The sequence below is a fragment of the Triticum dicoccoides genome, chromosome 3B (assembly GCF_002162155.2).
Source record: "Triticum dicoccoides isolate Atlit2015 ecotype Zavitan chromosome 3B, WEW_v2.0, whole genome shotgun sequence".
Lineage (NCBI taxonomy): Eukaryota > Viridiplantae > Streptophyta > Magnoliopsida > Poales > Poaceae > Triticum > Triticum dicoccoides.
In genome coordinates this window covers 408,926,445-408,944,882 of record NC_041385.1, presented here as the reverse complement: position 1 = coordinate 408,944,882, position 18,438 = coordinate 408,926,445, and the positions used below count along the sequence as shown (strand labels likewise).

The following is an 18,438-nucleotide window of genomic DNA, read 5'->3' as shown; positions in this document are numbered from 1 at the left end:
TGCATGTTAACAAAAATTATATCATTGAATTCATATTTGAACATAAGTTTCAATGATATAATTTGTAGTGACATGCATGAACATTTTGTTAGTTTAATTCATGGTCAAAATTTAGCATGAAATACAATAAAGACCAATAAACCAGAACGGAGGTAGTAATTGCGAGCCTGGTTTCTTCAACAAACAACTGCTAGTATTAGCATATAGTAGCTATCTTTGACTAACCGAATACTGTCAAAAAAGAAAGATAGAACCATGACAAAAAAAAATCTTTAACTACTCAAAAATCACACGATTAACTCTTGCACATTATTTTAGTAGCTAGACTGCAATTATAAAATACTCCATCTATCCCATAACCTTTTTTTAAACACAGTACGGATGCAAACGCTCATACATACACGTATATACACTCACCTTTATGAACGTACACACGCACACCATACGGAGCTACAGGGTGGCCAGGGTGGGCCGCGGCCCACCCTGAGATTTTGACATGGCCTATATACCTATGCGTATACAGATGGGCCACAGAATGGAAAACAGGCCCAACAACGCCTCTAGCTCGCTGGCTCGCAGCCAGACACCACGCACGCATGACTAATGGATACCGTCTTCCTCACATCCAGCCGCCGGCCGCCCCATCCCCGTCCACCTCCCCAGCTCCCGGGCTCCGCCTACCACGCCGGTCGCCAGCCGCCAGCCCCCAGGAGGATCCTCCGCTCCTGGCTCCTTGCTGCGCCCTTGGCCTGCCCGGCCACTCCGCGCCAGCCGCACAACCGTCTCAGGCTGCGACCCCGCCCTGTCCCGGCCGCCTGGCGCCCCTGCAAGCCGGCGGCAACCGCCCAGTTCGCATTCCGACACTTGGCTCATTCTGATTCGAGGTATCGTTCATACATTCCCCAATTCTCCAATTTTTGATTTAGGGTTTGCACTATTAAGAGGATAAGCATGGACCGATGAGGATAAGCACTATGAGCATGACCGGTCAAAGTGATTTAGAGGATACACTATGCTGTATTGTGCCCTGGACAGTCCAATACATGGACTGATGAGCATGAACTGATTAACACACACATAATTAAGCATATTATTTCTGTTCAATTGTGTCATTGTGAATTTATGATTGATAGAAAGTAAATTCGTATTGCAGAGTTATTGAAGAATGAAAAGAACCGGAGATATTGCAAAACCTTTTCACCACTATGTTTTAGTCAAGAGCAAGTTGAGAAATAAGATGGCGGTAATATATCTGATATAAAGCTCAATATATGCATCGGAATTGGTGTTATCTTTGTTGGTAATATATTTGTGCTACAACAAAAACCGATATCAAGTTTTTTTCTTCTAAATGTTAAACCGATGTTAAGTATTCAAGTTGACATGTGGCCTCGGTCAAACCAACTTCCCTTATGGATATGGACAGCATTATAATTTCAGCTGTTCAATTAATATCCATTATTTAACATTCTTGAACTAGTTCTTAAATATATTGTATTATCCCTTTAGAATGGATGGGCGCAGCAACACGGGTCTTCATGATCTAGTGAAGATCATATAATTGATACTTTAATGGTTAACTTCTGAAGGTATGTACTGTACTATGTAAGCATCTTTTATGCAAAACTGAGACTTGAATGAGAATTTTAGTGTGTTTCTAAGGCCGTATTTATCTATTTTTGTGGTATCTGCAATTAGTTAAAATGTTTACATGTAATAGTTGTTGTCAAAAAAAATTTGGAGGCGGACCACCCTGATATCGAATGCTAGCTTCGCCACTGCATACCCCTATGAGCACCTTCGGAAGACTGAGCCGTCATATCATCCAATCACAGATAGGTTCGCATCCATCCCATAATATAAGAGCGTTTTTTATACTACACGTAATTCAAAGCGATCATTTATGTATCATGTTTTACAATGTTCTAAAATCAGAATCTCAGTCACAAAGCTGCCATATATAGGGCGTCGTCTGAGTCCAAATTTGATGTCAATTTTTTTTAGGAAGTCAAATTCTTCGGTTGTATGGTGCCGATGTGCGTTACTTGCGTGCTGCACAGTATTTTGGAAGTATGCAATTTATCACCATGTTTCTAGTAGCCTCCGCGATCTTAAAAGCTCTGCAAAGAAAAGAAAAGAAACGTGTGAATGGCTTCCACGCTGAACCCTAAGAATTGACAGTAGGCCCCTTGACGGAATTAATATTCCTGGACCCATGCGTCATACACAAACCATCAGTTCCATACAAGTCTCTGGTACACGCAGCGCGGCCAATCCCCTCTCCCCCTCCCGTCGATTTTGTTTTCCTCTCCACTTCTCTCCCACCTCTCTCTCTGCTACGCCTACGCTCCCACTCTCTCCTCCCGTCCCGCCGTTGCAGACGCATCCAACCTTCTCCTCTCGCCTCCCCCACCCAGCCACCCCTAAGGGCTCGCCCTCGCTGCGGGAGAGAGATACGCGCGCCCACCTTCCCCGGCGGCTGCGGGGAGCTAGCGCGTCACTGCCCGCGCCCAGTCGCCATAGAGGCGGAGGCGCTTGTCGGGGGGAAACACCACCCTGGCCGGGCTCCTTTCTCGCGGGCGCCTCCGGATTTGCTAGGTTGTGGAGCCGGGTGCGGAGCCATGTCGCAATCTCAGTCTCAGTCCCAGTCTCAGTCGCAGACCAACTGGGAGGCGGATAAGATGTGAGGATATCTTCTAAAATCCTTGGTTTGTTGCATGCTTCCTTGTGTTGATTCGTGGAGTTCTGCGGTCACGGTGCTTCCTGGGCGAGCATTGTGATAGATTAGTACCTGCGAGCAGCGAGCGAGAGGGGAATATCGTTTTGTGGGAGTTCCTATTTCTCAGCGGTTTCCATTTAGCTCCTCTTTTCCCAGTAGGCTCAGCTTAGCGAGTAATTGCAGGCACGATTTGTGTCCTGTTTGTATGCAATTAATTCACTTCCCTACTAGACTGTCTGTGTAAGTCTGTATTAGTGATTTTAGTATACAATTAATTTGGTTCCGAACCTTAGGTTTTGATGTTAGAGTTTGCGCTTTTTGTTAAATCCATTGTGAAACGATGGTTTTTTAGTACTTCTCTATTAATTGATAATATTTTCACGAGGGCTGAACACGAAGTAGCTTCGTTATTTCAGGAGGTTACAGTTTGACAAGCCTACTAATGATAATTCTCTCGCAAAAAAGCCTACTAATGGTAATTTTTTCTTCCAAAAAGGAGGCTGAGACCCCCGGCCTCTGCATAAAAAATGATGCACAACCATTTTTATTAAATTATTCAACAAAGCCTGCAAGAACAAGGGGATGTTCAGAGTTGTACTAATTATCGTGGAATTAAGCCAATGAGCCATACAATGAAGCTCTGGGAGAGAGTCATTGAGCACCGCTTAAGAAGAATGACAAGCGTGACCAAAAATCAGTTTGGTTTCATGTCTGGGAGGTCGACCATGGAAGCCATTTTCTTCGTACAACAACTTATGGAGAGATACAAGTAGCAAAAGAAAGACATGCATATGATGTTCATTGACTTGGAGAAGGCATATGATAAGATACCGTAGAATGTCATGTGGTGGGCCTTGGAGAAACACAAAGTCCCAACAAAGTACATTACCCTCATCAAGGACATGTACGATAATGTTGTGACAAGTGTTCGAACAAGTGATGACGACACTGATAACTTTTCCATTAAAATAGGACTGCATCAGGGGTCAGCTTTGAGCCCTTATCTTTTTTGCTTTGGTGATGGATGAGGTCACAAGGATACACAAAGAGATATCTCATGGTGTAATGGTGTATGCTTTTTGCGGATGATGTGGTGCTATTTGATGATAGCCGGATAGGGGTCAACAGGAAGTAGAGCTATGAAGACAAACCATGGAATCGAAAGGTTTTAGGCTTAGTATAACTAAAACCGAGTACATGAGGTGCAGTTTTAGTACTATTAGGCACGAGGAGGAGGTTAGCCTTGATGGGCAGGTGGTGCCTCAAAAGGACACCTTTCGATATTTGGGGTCAATGCTGCAGAAGGATGGGGATATTGATGAAGATGTGAACCATCGAATTAAAGCCGGATGGATGAAGTGGCGCCAAGCTTCTACGTTCTCTATGACAAGAGAGTGCCACAAAAGCTAAAAGACAGGTTCTATAGGATGTCTATTTGACCTGCAATGTTGTATGGCACTGTGTGTTGGTTGACTAAAAGGTGACATGTTCAACAGTTAGGTGTAGCGGAGATGCGCATGTTGAGATGGATGTGTGGTTACACAAGGAAGGGCCGGGTCCGAAATGATGATATACATGATAAAGTTGGGGTAACACTGATTGAAGAGAAGCTTGTCCAACATCGACTGAGATGGTTGGGGCATATTCGGCGTAGGCCTCCAGAAGCTCCAGTGCATAGCGGACGGCGAAAGTGTGCTAAATGTCATGGAAGGTCGGGGTAGACCGAACTTGACATGGAAGGAGTCCGTAAAGAGAGATCTGAAGGACTGGAGTATCACCAAAGAACTAGCCATGGACAGGGGTGCGTGGAAGCTTGCTATCCTTCTGACAGAACCATGAGTTGGTTGCGAGATCTTATGGGTTTCAGCTATAGCCTACCCCAACTTGTTTGGGACTAAAGGCTTTGTTGAAGCTTTGTTGTTGGTGTTGTATTCAAGGAAGCCTGACAAAAAGAATACATCGATCAACCCAAAGCCATCTCGATTGTGACTGCTGTCGCTACCCTACATGCTCAATGATGGGAGTGGCCATGATTAGGGCCATGTGTCCTGACCCCTCACTGAAGCACCACCATCTAGATCCGGAGGCCTCACCAGGCCGCCCAACAGCGAGCCGGGAGCACAAACCGGTCCAATAGACCCTCATGCACTGCATGCACATGCTCCGGAAGCCGCCGCCGTCTTCAGGACAAGGACCATGCATAACCCTCACCGGGCCTGTCGTTGACATCACCATGACGCCAAATAGTGCCACCACCCTACGTGCGTCCATCATCCCGCGTCTGTAGCCGAGACTCAGCTGCGCCACGCCGCGACCAGCCGTCGTCGATGTGGTAGATGCAACACCTCTCCACCTCCTGGCTCCTCTAGCCAACACCTGTTCCAAAACGATGCCCCTCGAGAAGTCAACACGGTTTTCACGGGCAGTTGCACCACTCCAAACCCACAACTGACTAGATCTGTGCGGAGCCGCGTAGTGAAGGTGCACGCAGCCGCCGGAACGCCGGCAATGGGACTCCAGCTGCCCCTCAGCGGCCCTATGCGCCGCCGGCCGACCAAGAGCCACACCGACGACAGATCTGGGCAAGGATCAGATCCACGGCCCACCGCCACCAACTGTCGCCAAAGAAGCACCAGGCCATGGAGGCGACAACCACAGCCACACAACTAGGGCCGCCCGCCCTGGCCGTCGCACGCGATCTCCCCATGGGCATTGCCCTAGCCGCACCATGGGGTCATCGCCGCGAACCACCCACCCAGGCACCTTCAGCGCTTGGCCCGCCGCCACCGTGGCCAACATCGGCGACAACGGCGGTAGGGGAGACGCCTAGGTCAGGGGGCTTCTGGCGGCGCTAGGGTTGGGCCCCTGGCGTCCCCTGGGGAGCGACGCGAGGAGCGTTTTTTCTTTTTGACGAGGCCATCTGTATTGTGGCCGCGCCTACTAACGATGATTGGTGGTTCATGTGTAGTAGACTGCTCTACCTAAATATTTTATGTGAATAGTAAAAGATCACAATTCTTAAAGCGCTAGTGTAGAACACATTAGGACTTGCTTTTTAAGCTTCTAGCTCATCATTAATTTGTTATTGAGAATGTGAGAACATAAAATAAAGTTAATGCAGTACATTCCTCGTTTTCTAATGACAGTTTACTTGTGAATTCGAACTTATCTGGTTCAAACTTCAACGTCCATTTCACAGAACTAAACGATTGATTGTCTAATAAAACAGGTTGGATGTCTACATATATGACTATTTTGTGAAGAGAAATTTGCAGGAAACTGCAAAAGCCTTCCAAACGGAAGGGAAGGTCTCACCAGATCCAGTTGGTATGTACCTCTCAGCAAGTTGACATGAAGCTATTTTAGTAAGTAGGTTTTTAGTTTCCCCATATCGAGTGCTACTGTTCACTTTCTGCGGTTATCTTTCTCATAGCAATTGATGCTCCTGGTGGCTTCCTTTTTGAATGGTGGTCGGTATTTTGGGATATATTCATAGCAAGAACAAATGAGAAGCATTCAGATATTGCAGCATCATATATTCAGGTACGTACCTTTGCTTTCTTTCTATAATATTTTATCCACTTCATGGGTAAAACTTAACAAACCTGGTTCTAAAAGGAAAAATGGAAAATACCACAATGATGTATTGTTTCATTTTTGTACCACCAAAATATCACAGAGAACAGGATTGTATCACTTCCGCTAGTATGACGTGGCCAGCTATAGATCTGCCAAATTTGACCCCTCTATTACCTTCCTTCCAAAGCTCTCTATTACCTTCCTTCCCAATGCTTCCTATTCCCTACACTGATCTGAGCTCTGTTTCTTCTCCTCTCCACTACTCTGAGCTTTAACACCTAATTCTCTCTACAATTAGCCTGTTGATGCTACTCTTTTCCCCAAGCTTGTGACTTCTCTTCTCACTCCCCAAGTTTGCATCTTTCTTCTTGTTTCTTCATCTGTCAATTGGTCCAAATTTCTTTTTAAGAACATTTTGATTGGGTAAATAGGCTTCAACTTTTGTTAATGTTTAAGAAATTTCAAGGCCGCCTCCTCTGGAAGGATACAACTGGGATCGCTGTGGGTACATTACACATTACACCGCACCAAGCATAGCAGCCACCAGTTAAAAATATCAGAGGAACCATGAAATTCGGAAAATTGTGAAACATAAAATAAAACTAGAAAAATCATATTTTCAAGTAAATTTTAGGAGAACCCATAGAAGTTCATACAAATGAAGCTATACTTTATTGTGCCCTGTCAGACTCAGTTAGTGAAAGCAAGGGAACATCAACATGAGCATCAGCAACAACAGCAATCTCAGCAGCAAACTCAGCAGCAGCAGCAGCACCAACAACAGCAGCAACAACAACAGCAGCAGCAACAACAGCAACAACAACACCAACAACAGCAACAACACCACCACCACCAACAACAACACTCTCAGCAGCAGCAACAATCTCAACAGCATCAACAAATACAAATGCATCAAATGTTGTTACAGAGAGCTGCACAGCAGCAGCAGCAGCAGCGTAGAGATGGTTCTCATCTTCTTAATGGCACTGCAAGTGGGCTTTCTGGAATTGATCCTTTAATGCGACAAAATCCAGCAACTGCGAATGCTATGGCAGCAAAAATGTACGAGGAGAGGTTAAAGCTCCCTTCTCAAAGGGATTCTCTGGATGAGGCATCATTGAAGGTATCACTCCTACTGGATCTTGTTTCTTATGTTTTGGTTGATTCCTCGTGAAAGTAACAGTATTTGGAAATGCACTAAGCACGGCAGCAGGGTGGCGCCTAGTGCCTAGTCACTGACTAGCTGGGTTAGGTAGCCTCCTGGGCGGGCAAGGTTGTATGGGTGATCCTAGTGCCTAAACACCGCCTAGGTGGGGTAGAAACCCCCTTATAGAACAGTGAAAATCAGTAAAATGTTTATTTGTATTGTGAAAATTCCAGGTGCAGCAAAGGTATGGGGAAAATGCTGGCCAAGCACTTGATCCAAACCAAACGTCGTTGAAAGCAGCCGCAGGCGGACAATCTTCAGGGTAATTTCTGAACTTGTAGATTATGTGTGCATTGACAAGCTTGCATGAGACGGTAGAGCATGGATATCAGGGAAAACAATAAATTGTTATGAGTGCATAGTTCTTGTTGGAGAGCTCTCGTTTGCATTATATCCTGGGCTAGGATTTGTCCTTTCTCTGTAGCATGATTGGCATCTTTGTGATTGAACAGGCACATAAAACATTAAGCGCAAGGTGCATTCGAGAATTTACCTTATTTTTTCTAGACTGTTCGTCCTGGAAACTTCGTATATCTTTCTTTGTCCAAATTCAGATCATAGTAGCCCTGGAGCATTTGAAAATTTTAATCATACTTTCATTCTGAATTTGTTTTTTTTCATCGATTGATTGTACCTTGAGGACCAACGGATGTTACACTTCTGTTTGTGCTATTGCTATGAAGTGGTTTCGTCGACGCGACAGCGCCTTGAGGATGAAGTCCCTGATAGAGGATGTTTTAATTATATTTCTTGCTTAACTTAATGGTCGCAATAGGCCTCTTTATATCAGGCCCCCCTCACAAATACGGAGAAGATCAGTATACTGCCGAACATGCCTAACTATCACTCCCTCCATTCCAAATTAATTGAAGTTCTAACTTTTCTCTAAGTCAAACTTCTTCAAATTTGCCCAAGTCTATCTACGGAACTAAATTAGTCTACTTATATCTACTCCCTCTGTCCCATTTACATGGCGCACATGTATTTCGAGGTTTAATTTTTGCCATCAATTTGACCAACAAATCATAGGTTATAGGTCACAAAATTGTGCTGTTCAATTAGTATTAAAATGTACTCCCTCCGTCCCACAATATAAGATCGTTTTTCAAGTTATGTTAGCTTGAAAAACGATCTTATATTGTGGGACTGAGGGAGTAGTTTCCAATGGTGTAATATTAATGACAATATGACATATACTTTATATATTGTGGGTGAAAATTGGGTCACCGATAATGAGGGCGCCATGAGGGATGGAGGGAGTATCATAAAATATTTTTTGTACTATATATATGATGTAAATATTGGCACAATTTTCTATAGACTTGATCAAATGTAGAGGTTTGACTTAGGAAAAGCTAGTACTCAATTAATTTGGAATGGAGGGAGTAGATTAGTATACGGGACAAAAATCCTTATTTATAAAAATTAATATACTTATTTAACTTTTATGTTTTGATTGGGAGGGTACATATCTTTCTGTTGCTACAGGACACACAACTGTTCACATTGCACTCTTTTCTTCACATGACTGCTATAGGTTATGTTTTAGACTTTAGTGCTTTGCAATGTTGTTGTGGATAAGCAGCAGACAACTGTAAGGTTACAGATTTTGATTACGTAGAAGGTATGTTACTTCGTTCAGTAGTGGAAGTACCATGAGTCCATGACCTGCCATGAGTCATGAATCATGATTGGGCCTTAGAGTAAAAATGCTAATCAAACCATAAGAAATAACTGTTCATGTTGGCTCATGCAAATAAGATATGGTGCATTTGCTTTCAAATAGTATTGAAATTTTACCTTTGATAGGCAAATTTTGCATGGAGCTGTTGGTGGATTGTCAGGTGCTCTGCAACAGGTTCAGGCAAGAAGCCCACAAATGCCTATGCAAGAACAGGTTACATATAGTTTTCTCACTGCTTCTCGTAATTATGCCCAGTGCCAAAACTAGATAGAGAAGAGCGGGCCTTACCAGTTTTAGTTTCTTGTCTGCTATCATATTTTATTCTTTACAGAGTATCAAAACTGAGATCAATCCAGTTTTGACACCCAGAAGTGCAGGTCCCGAGGGATCATTCATTGGTGTCCAAGGTAATAGTTTGTCCAGCTTATTGCCTGGATTTGCTGTCGCGTCAGTTAACTATTCAAACTTCAGCTTACACTATTTTCTTACTCAAACTGTTTTTAGTGCTTGGTTTGCTAAGCTTAATTCAGATGACATTTTAAACAGGATCTAGTCAAGGTGGAAGCAATTTGACTCTGAAAGGTTGGCCACTCACGGTACGTTTTATCTTAGGACCACACTTTATTTCTTATCGTGTATGTGCTCTGCTTATGATTTATGGTCCTATTGTGGATTCGGTTTTGGCTGTTTATATGCATAGGGGTTGAGGCACATGCTCGATCCGGCTGCATAATGCAGGGCACAGTTATATTATTTAAACAAATAATTTAGTTTTCATAGAACTGCAATTGTAGCCCCTCCTTTTTCTGGTGACTTATGATAAACCCTTGCCAAGTGCAGACGCTCCAGGAATATTTAACTTTCTAACATCAACTAATTTTCTTTTTGCGTGGCACTCTGGTAGAGTGGCAGACGCGCGATGCGTACTTGCACCTGAAGATCCACTTTGTGAATGCTTGCAACATGGAGGGAGGGAGGGAGGGGTGTGATATTCCATTAACCGATACAGTACAAAATATTGAAATCTAGTGCTCATGAGGTTCAACTCAGTAACCCGCAATCGGATCGGTTTGTTCTCGGCAGTAGCCGAACCACTGCTGGGTGGCCTTGGTGGCCATTCTGAACGAAAATGCCAACGTCTCCACATACCTTAATGGTTGCACTGCTTGAGGAAGCTTGTGATTTTTTGCCTACTGACCTAGCTCTTGTTCGTTACATGTTGCCCTCTTGTTGCCAGTTTCTAGTTCTGTTACTGATTCTGGGGTATCCTTAGCAATCACATTTTTGCAGTTTGTGAACAATGAATTCTTTGGGCTGTTATGCAGCGCACGTGTGCATTCAGCAGTTGGGGAAGCAACAAACGATTTGTGTACTTTCCGAGTATACTCCAAACCATGTGATTGACATTGATTGCTCTAACATGGGTGCTATCTTGCAAATTCTGTTGTAACATATACACCTTTTACTTACCAGGGCCTCGACCAGCTTCGCTCTGGTATCCTGCAGCCGAAGTCATTTATGCAATCTCCACAACAACAATTTCAACAGCTCCAATTTCTGAATCCACAACAGCAACAGCAGCTTTTGATGCAAGCGCAGCAAAACATGGCTTCCCCTACAGTTAGTGATGTTGATACCAGAAGATTAAGGATGCTTCTTAACAATAGAAATATGGCCATGGGGCAGGATGGGCAGACAAACAGTGGTGGGGATATTATTCCAAATATCGGTTCTCCTAGCCAAAGTGGTGGATCACGTACAGATATAGACATGCTAATAAAGGTATGTTCTATGACGTCCTACCTGTCAGGGGCTAATTTTCTGCAGCTAATCACGGGACTGTCTATTTGACAATCGACTGAAAATGAATTCACCTTCGTTCAACTTTTTCAACCGCTGACAAGCAGATAACAGCTACACAGAACTACCAACCAAAAATACATGTAATGAAAACTGTATTTGATCTACATGACTACCGTAACAACAGTAGTACTAGAATAGTAAACCCATGTGAATAAAAAACACGATCGAAACAGTGGAATGCTTGTGAGGAGAATGCTTATACCAAACACACGTAAACAAAATAAATAAACACCCAGAATACATACTATTGGCTTGGAGGGAGTGCTATTACCCTACATACATGAACAAACAGGGAGTTCAATCACAGCACGTGATTGGACAGACAAAACATTCGAGTGAAGCCAAATTAAAATCAGTCGATTGAAATTAGCAATTCTGAATCCATAATATAAGGTTTTCTTTATGAGGTATTATATTTACCTAGTTGAAGCCATAATGAGGCTTCTTAGTTTCTTACTCCCTCTTTCTGAATAAGAGGTTCTTAAGTTTGACTAAGTTCATACAAAAAAAAGATCGACATCTACAATACCAAATAAATATGTATGTGCGTGTATAAATCTGAACTCAAAACATACATGTTTTCGTAGTGTATGTATGTGGTATTTTAGATGCTGATAATTTTACTGTAAGCTTGGTCAAACTTAAAATTTTAACTTAGGAGAAAACTAATACGCCTTACATTTTTGGAAGGAGAGAGTATTATACAGAGACTGTATTCCCAGTTTGTTTACAGAAGGACGGAACACGAACATCCTAGCCAAATGGCACATCTACTCAGAACTGATCAAAATGAAACATATTCAGCTTTAGTTTCCATCCATTAGGCCTTTTTACTTGTCCACCAGTATTTTCCTTTCATACATTCAAGAACTAAACAGAGAACGATTTCTACTCCTTTATTTTTGTAGACCTTTCCATTCCTTCTATTTGAAGTGCTGCAACTGTTGTACTTTTCTCATCATCTTATCTGTATACTATTACTGCCTGTATGAGTGAAGCTGACCAGGCAAACAATCTTAGAAACCAGGAACTGCTGTTGTTCCTTTGATGGCTAAATCTACAGCAGAAAATTTATTTTCTATTATTCTATTAACTATGCTCTTTCTCTCCTTATATGGGCGTTTCTATGTAGTAGAAGAAAATTGCTCATTTACAACAGCAACATCAGCTTCAGCAATCTACAGTCTCCAGTCAGCAATCTCAGAGCTCAAATCAGCTTCTCCAGCAACAGGAAAAGCCTGGAGTTGGATGCATGCCTATTGATGGAAGCATACCAAACTCTTTTGTAGTAGCTGACCAAGTATGTTACTGTTATGCAAATACAATGTTTCCAGCAGATGATGTTTATATTAATATTTTAAATCTAACATACTACTGCTTATTTATGCTGCAATGTGGAGGAGTGACGGTCTTAATGGTTGTAGATATACCTTTGTTTGCCTCTTTATTGAGATATTAACAATAAATCAATCTTATAATGAAGCACGCATCTCATTTCAGTCGCATGTTTTAAATTGGCCACATACAACTACAGCGCTGAGTGCTTAATAAGTGTTAGGATCTCAAGTTTTGGATGGTGTTCTGTGCAGACACATTTGGTAACCTACGATAACTTGACAAGACAATAAGAGTATTGTTTTGCTCTTTGTAAAGACATGCTAGCAGTTCTCAGATTTTGCACAATATATTTGAGCTGCAATTGACCATGCTACCTCGCCACTTGTTTTAAGTATTACTCTGATGTTCAGTACGTAATTTCCTATGGAGTTTCAGTTTTTTGTTGTCCTGCGGTTAGTATGCCCCCTTTGAGCTTTCACTATTACTCATGGTTCTGTGATAATCATTTGTCAGAAGATATGGGTAATCATTCCAATTGTTTTAGATTAGTAAATTTGATATTAATTCGATTTTAGTGGTTCAAACACTGACATTGTTCTCTTTGTGGTTCAGGCATCAAAGAAGAGAAAGAAACCTGTCTCCTCTAGTAGAGCTAATAGTTCAGGAACAGCAAATACTGCTGGGCCATCTCCAAGTTCTGCACCTTCGACGCCTTCAACTCACACACCAGGAGATGCAATGTCCATGCCACAGCTGCTGCATAATGGTGGTCCATCAAAACCATTGATGATGTTTGGTTCTGATGGCACTGGAAGCTTGACCTCTCCAGTAAACCCACTGGTATTTATACTGTGAAATCAGACATTCTCCATGGAAAGTGTCATTAGCACATTGCCTCTGTCATTGAGATGACAGAAGTTCTTAATTTCAGGGTGATGTGGACCGTTTGCTGGAAGATGGCTCCTTGGATGAAAATGTAGACTCATTTTTATCACAGGAGGACATGGATCCTCGGGAAACCATGGGACGCTGCATTGATGCCAGTAAAGGTATGTTTTGTTTCCCTCTGATACATGGTTTTTCTTGAGTTGACTCTTTCGCCTGAACAAATAGATTGGCCTACCTGTAACAATCGTCGTATTTCTCACGCATATTTCTTTGGAATGTCATGCGTGATTCTTGGTTTCAACAAGTTGCAATTCCTTTGCTTCTTTGAGAGAGATTGTTTCGCGTGATTGTATCAGATAACTTGTTAAATAAAAAAATGTGTATAGTGTATCTTTTGCAAGATGTAATGCTTTTGGGTCTTTAGTTCTGTTGTAGTTAATTATTATCAGTTTACTAACCATGCTATCATACTTGTGGTTACGAGAGCAAAACTGTAGGAAAGGACACTTTGGAAAAATAATTTTCCGTGTTGTACGTTGTATCACACTATCACCTTCCCAAAACCTACTTCCTATGGCCTATTCAGTTTGAAGAGGTTTGGCAGGGATTGAGAGGACTTAGCAGGGAATATAGCTCAATTCCTTGCCAATCGCTCTTAATCCATGGCAATTCCTGCCAAACCTAAAAGCGGCTAGTAGATCCCAAGGGGCGCTTCTGCTGAGCCATCGTTGTGACTTGATCAAGCCCTTCTTGCTCAAAATCCCATTGCAGCACCTGACCAAGCTCAATGTCAATCAAATTTAGAATTTGACATTTCATTACCCCCTACTATCGCATATTTGCATGCACCTTAAGTTAAATTCTTGCATAACTCCCTTGGAATCAATCTCTTCTAATTTGGCGGAGGATACATCCATTGCTGGTTAGTAGTGAATTGTGATGACAGTAAAGGTGACAGGAAGTGACCCGGTGCCCCCTAGCAGGTAGTGTTCTTTGGGACTAATTGGTTTCTTTGAGCTTAATACATGGGAGATAGCTGATTTGGTGAAAAATTAATGTGGATGTTCTTTGGTCTGGGATTCATTTGCTACATAGGACAGGAGTATACTGATAAATGATTCTATATATGCCGTGGGGTGCCATGGACTTGTTTCATTCTACTCGGTTGCAAATTATTTTGATGGGGTGACTCATTGCCCAGTGTCTCTTTATTGCAGGGTCTGGTTTCTCCGAGGTTGCAAAAGCCCGTGCGAGTACAGGCCAAGTTAGCTGTTGTCATTTCTCGCCAGACGGAAAACTGCTCGCCACCGGAGGCCACGATAAAAAGGCATGGACACCAACATAAAAGTAATTGTGAATATACTGGTGCTAAAGAAACTGGAAGCTTATACCTGCTTTCGTATTTTTCAGGCTGTTTTATGGTTTACAGATGCCCTAAACCCCAAATCTACATTAGAAGAGCACTCGATGCTTATTACAGATGTTCGATTTAGCCCAAGCATGACCCGCCTTGCAACATCTTCCTTTGACAAAACTGTGCGGGTTTGGGATGCTGACAATGTATACCTATTTCTAACTACTGTCTCTCTTACGTTTCACAAGATGTCATATACCTTAAGATGCACTGACTAATTAATTGACTATATACAGCCAGATTATTCACTCCGCACTTTCACGGGTCATTCAGCGTCTGTTAAGTCGCTTGATTTTCATTCAAATAAAGAAGACATCGTTTGCTCCTGTGATAGTGATGGGGAAGTGCGCTGCTGGAGCATAAACAATGGTAGCTGTGTGACGTGTGTTAGGGTCTTCAGTGTATGCAGCCCTTTTTCTCTCCCAAACATTTCTTGTTTGTCAAGGATGTTCTTTTATAATGCGCTGAAACGTTCTCCTGTTATCGGCATCTTATCTTCCCAGGGAGGTGCAACTCAGTTGAGATATCAACCTCGTCAAGGGAAATATCTTGCAGCTGCCTCTGAGAAGATGATATCAATATTGGATGCAGAAACACTACAAGTGTGTAGGAATGCCTTAAAGGTTCGTTACCAGAGATCATAGTCAAACACATCCTTTGAATTGTTTTCAACTTTTCACAGTTACTTGTGTATTTGCTATGTGTACTTTATGCTATACCATGCCTTTTCTTTTCTTCTTCTGTGCCCCCACCTGTGTAGCATTTAACAAATGTCTTACTAGAAACACACTGAGAAAATTTGGTTGCGATGTTGGGTTCTTTGCAACATATATGGACACTAAACATAGGTTTGTCAGAAATCATTCTGCTCATTTGGGAGTTCAGCTGATTTGGCAGCCTCCATTTTGCATAGGTTGTATGTAAATGGTCTCAGTATTTTAAATAGCTAGCCACTGCTACACTATAGTTTTTTTTGCAGCCTAATAGCTACGTTATGGCACCTTGTATCACTATTCTAGCGTATCTATTTGCCTTGAGTAAAAGCAGCATTAGCTGAAGATTCCTTGTAGATGGTAATGGGCCAAAACAGCAACCCGTTTTCAATTCTAGTTATAAAACTAAGCCCAGAAAGAATATGCGTACGAGTATACAAGACATCAATTGAAAAATCAGAAAGCCTACTAGTATGGCATCCAAAATCTTGTTTCGACCGATGCTACTTTGAATGGTTGTAATGCACTAATGCTACTTTGACTGACTTGGTAGTTGTAGACTTGAGACATGGTGCTATTGTATATATATATAAGTACGTCAAAATTACTATGGTTTCTTAGTTCTGTTGACTGACATTTTTAAGCGTGCATATGATATTATTGATATTTTGATCAATAAGACGCTATTGGAAATAGCTTCCACGATAGCTAGCAATAGCTGCCGTTGCTATAGCTCGGAGCCTCGGGCCTTGCCATGAAAAATGCGATTTAAAACATTGATCATATTTTTAAACAAACATTTACGTACATAAACTTTACACCACAACCTAGATACATGAATTATTTTCAATCTTTTTTGAAAATTTTCAGAAGTGACTTGCATCACAAAACCTGGCGAGGGGGTAAAGTGATGCAGGATAGCGAGACCCACAAAAAGTTTGTGGGGCTGGGGGTGAGCCAGGAATAGTTTTAGGATGGATAAGGGGACTTGTAGAGGCACTTGTGTGAGAATTTATCTGATCAGATCTTATATGATACTGTATAACATTTATTATAGGATTGTTGCAGTAATATAGTGTTCATTTTGGCCCATGTCTTTTAGCTAGACCGTTGCCACTACAAATCAGATCGTCATTACACTGGTTTGGCTAGGCCTTCGAATGTTTGATGAATGGGGATTAGCAAATATATTTATCGAGTATCTTGCCTGCTTGCAATCCAAGTTTCCAGAACAATTCGATGTTGTCAGCTTGGTATTGCAATTAACGTTGCTTTCATCAGTGTGGTGCTCACTGTAATAGGAACTTCTGTTCATGTGTAGGGACACATAAAGAACATCGAGTCGATTTGTTGGGATGCTGCAGGTGACTATCTGGCCTCTGTAAGTGAAGATTCTGTCAAGGTGCGGTCATTTACTTCAGGAAATGATGGCGAGTGTGTGAATGAGTTGAATTGCAGTGGAAACAAGTTCAATTCATGTGTTTTTCACCCGAATTATCCGTCATTGCTTGTAATTGGTTGTTACGAGGTAAGCTCTCTTATATCTTATGAGGTCATTACTTATGAGGCCCAAGTTGATCCATTTTGTGTTGACATTTTTTATTGTGTCTGTGTATCATGATATCTTGCAGTCCTTGGAACTTTGGGACATAAGGGAGAAGAATACGGTGACCATCAGCAACGCCCATGACGGCTTAATTGCAGCCCTAGCTGCATCAAATGCATCAGGGTTGGTCGCCTCAGTAAGTCATGATAAGCTTGTCAAGCTCTGGAAGTGAGAACAGGGAGCAACCTTCCTTCTACATCACATTTTACAAGTTGGTCCCTGTGGACATCTGTCGTCTGGTTCCAGCCAACGTTGTATGATGTAGAAACAGGGCGGTTTTCTGCCGCATTTAAACACATGACGAGGGCAGCTAACGAAAATGTCTTCAAGCTATCTGTGTTCAAGAACTAACCCAATTTGATGTCGTCCCAGTTGCTGCACGTGCCCTTGGATAGGTTTGTAACTATCCTTGTAGAATGTACCATACTCTGTAGTGGCCTGCGCAAACTCTAGAGTGTTGTTATCATTGAATGGTCACAAGCACAGAGGCCGCCTGTTCCCCTTTATCTTTGTGTGCCTCAACTGCTGATTCTGACTGCATTTTTCTTGACTGCGTTTGCTCTTATTTCCCCTTTCTCTTTGTGTGCCTCCAAATTCTCCAAGTTAAATGTGGCCGCCTGTTCCCTGAGTACTTGCGTGTAGTTCATGTGCTACAGTGCTCTTCTTTTGCATGTTTGTTGGATGGCGAGTGAGATGCCAGAACAAAAGTGTCGACTGGACTGGTCTAAACTGGGTTGGCGGTTAGTGCGGCTTCTATTCTTCGGAAAACATTCCGTCCTCATTGGTTTACAGGAATTTTGTGGGAATTCTAAAGGATAGTATGCATAGCAAAATTCCCTTTGAAGCACTTTGGTTTGTAGGAATCGATTCCTATTCCAATCCTTCACATTTTCAAAGTAAAACGACATTAGCCTAAACTCAATGAAAAAATTCTTACCCTATACATCAAGTGACATCTCTTCCTTCATAAATGCCATCTTTTTCTTTAGGAATTGAGATACATGTCATTCACTTTCTATGGTTTTTCTATTTCTATGATATTTCTATCGTATCAACCAAAGAAGGCCTTGCACACTACATGCGATAATACAAAGTTGGGAGCATCATCTAGCCAATCATAGCTAGTTTTAGAAACAAAACAACGCCTAGCCAGATAGTGTGACAATCCGTTCGCTTCCCTGGGACAATACTTGAAACAAATTACCAGGATTCACCCACAAAAAAAAAAAAGAAATCGTCAAAATTCCATGAGCTAAAGGCCTCTTTGATTCACGGGATTCTAAAAGCGCAGGAATAGAAAAAGAATATGATTGAAGTGGTATGTCCACTTAAATCTTGTAGGATTAGTATAAGGAGTGTTTGATGCCACGGAAAAACAAATATAGTAAACAGAGATTGGAGTGGATGTTGGATTTCCCATGGAATGT

The 18,438-nt window shown here is 42.1% G+C and overlaps 1 protein-coding gene across 2 annotated transcripts; it reads left to right on the top strand.

Moving 5' to 3' along the window:
- The first annotated feature begins 1,720 nt into the window (after positions 1–1,720).
- Positions 1,721–17,574, top strand: LOC119276237 (transcriptional corepressor LEUNIG-like). Of its 2 annotated transcripts, none has more exons than XM_037557264.1 (18): positions 1,721–1,839; positions 5,949–6,046; positions 6,153–6,262; positions 6,987–7,421; positions 7,679–7,767; positions 9,315–9,402; positions 9,521–9,596; positions 9,736–9,785; positions 10,663–10,971; positions 12,188–12,352; positions 13,003–13,230; positions 13,322–13,439; positions 14,496–14,605; positions 14,689–14,838; positions 14,929–15,093; positions 15,196–15,315; positions 16,727–16,933; positions 17,037–17,574. In XM_037557264.1, the coding sequence occupies exons 4-18, from the start codon at positions 7,206–7,208 to the stop codon at positions 17,181–17,183; spliced, it is 2,238 nt and encodes a 745-aa protein (XP_037413161.1). In that variant the 5' UTR covers positions 1,721–1,839; positions 5,949–6,046; positions 6,153–6,262; positions 6,987–7,205; the 3' UTR covers positions 17,184–17,574. The 2 variants fall into 2 exon arrangements, with proteins under 2 accessions (XP_037413161.1, XP_037413162.1); XM_037557265.1 differs by lacking the exon at positions 1,721–1,839 and adding an exon at positions 2,607–2,683.
- The last annotated feature ends 864 nt before the right edge of the window (positions 17,575–18,438 follow it).